At 59.2% G+C, this 1,771-nt stretch overlaps 1 protein-coding gene across 1 annotated transcript in view; it reads left to right on the forward strand.

Annotated features, from left to right (window-relative positions):
- The window catches only part of AP2A2 (adaptor related protein complex 2 alpha 2 subunit), a 44,707-nt gene that overhangs the window by 36,730 nt on the left and 6,206 nt on the right, over nucleotides 1-1,771 (forward strand). Inside the window, exon 16 of the mRNA XM_023523727.1 lies at nucleotides 1,331-1,491. Coding sequence (XP_023379495.1) covers nucleotides 1,331-1,491 — 161 coding nt within the window. The remainder of the gene's footprint in view (nucleotides 1-1,330; nucleotides 1,492-1,771) is intronic.

Below are 1,771 nucleotides of genomic sequence, written 5' to 3' on the forward strand. Positions count from 1 at the left end.
GTGTCTGTGCACACGTGCCCTTCCTGCATGGTTCATAGCATGGCTCGAGGCCACCTGGGTCAGCTCACCACCCTCCTCAGGGTGCTGATGGTACCCGTGTTGACGCACCGCTGTCGTGAGCAGCCGTGCTCGTGGGAGCGCTGTCACAGGTGCGTTGAGGGCTAAGGGCCACGTTCAGATAGTCTCTTCCAGATACGTCCTGCAGTGCAGAAGTTTCCGTAGTCCTTCTCACGACGGCTCCTTCGAGGCCGAGGAGCGCAGCCTGTCCTCTCGGCCCAGGAGCCCCTCACCCCTGGCAGCCCGCTAGCACCTGGCCCAGTGTGTGCTTCTTTAATGCCTCCTTCGTCTCAAAATAGAACTTGCCTGCACAGGGAGTCCTTCAGAAAATGAGGGCAGGGCTCTAACGTGCTGTGGAAGAGAATCGAGCAGCTGTCTACACCTACGTCGTTTTCTACACGTAAACGCCCAGCCTGGCTACGCTGGGTGACAGGCAGTGGCGGCCATGCACTGCGGAAGGAACACGCTCTGCCCCCTCCAGCTTGCATTCCTGGAAAGATGAGTGTGTTAAATTGAGCAAAATGTTAAGAGTAGTAATGGGAAATGGCATCAGCATATAGTTTCAGGAAATTGTGAACCCATTTTTGCGTTTGTGAGTGTCTGGTGGGACGTTGAAGATGAGTTTTCAGGCTGAGGGGCTCACATCCCCAGTGCTTGGACATGACATAATCCTGGTGACCATCAGAACGCCACACATTTGCAGAGTATGTTTGCCCTGGCAGGCAGACACCCCGGAGGTGCAGGGTCAAAGGGTGAGCCTCAGCATGTGGTCCAGAGCCGCCGCCGCCGGGGCGCCTGTGATGAACCGTGCTGTGTGTGCCCCGTCGTCAGTGTGGGAGGCTTTTGCTTGGTCTAAGCAGTTCTTTTAAAAAGTCTGTCGTGAGGGCCTTTTCTTGGCTGCAATGCACCGTCGCCTAACGGGTGACTGCTGGCTTCTTCAGCTCTTGGTTGACAGCAGCGTGCTCTAAGTTGTTTCTAAAATAGGACATTTCTTTTTGAGCTTTTTCACGGCAAAATTTTTTCATTTTTTTTTTCATTCAAGTGGCATTTTTGAACAAAAGTGGGTCTTCTTTCCTGCCATGTGAGATGCTGACTAATCCTCCCGTGTGATGGGTGACCTTCAGGCTTGACTCTGGGTGCAGCTGCGTCTCAGAGGTGGCCGTTGCCAGCCCGGCGGGGGCCGCGGTGGAGGGCGGGGTGTGGGCATGGGCGGCCGGGCGGCCTCTGCGTGCCGGAAGCTTCCGCGCTGACCCTCTCCTTCCCTGTTTTGCAGTCCACGCCTTCTCCGTCCGCAGACCTCCTGGGTCTCGGGGCTGCGCCCCCCGCCCCCGCGGGCGCCCCGCCCTCTGCCGGCGGGCTGCTGGTCGACGTGTTCTCAGACTCGCCCTCCGCGGTCGCACCTCTCGCTCCCGGCTCCGAGGACAACTTTGCCAGGTAGTCGGGCTCTCGCCTCGCAAAGACAGGGTTCCTGTCTGCCCCTGACGCCCCACCCAGGGCCGGGTCCGCGGTCCTTACTCCCCTGGTCCCCATGCTCGCTCTGTCCCCACCCCTGCACCCCATCCTTCGTGGACTGTAGTTTCCACTAAAGGTGGCTAATGGTCGCAAAAGGAAGGCGGTGGGCGAGGAAGCACCACGGCCGGTCGTCAGCCGTGCGCGTGCGCGTGCGCGTGCGCGCTGCTCGTCCCTGCTGCTTCGCTCTGCTCTTCAGAGCGCC

The sequence above is a fragment of the Pteropus vampyrus genome, unplaced genomic scaffold, assembly GCF_000151845.1.
Source record: "Pteropus vampyrus isolate Shadow unplaced genomic scaffold, Pvam_2.0 Scaffold405, whole genome shotgun sequence".
Lineage (NCBI taxonomy): Eukaryota > Metazoa > Chordata > Mammalia > Chiroptera > Pteropodidae > Pteropus > Pteropus vampyrus.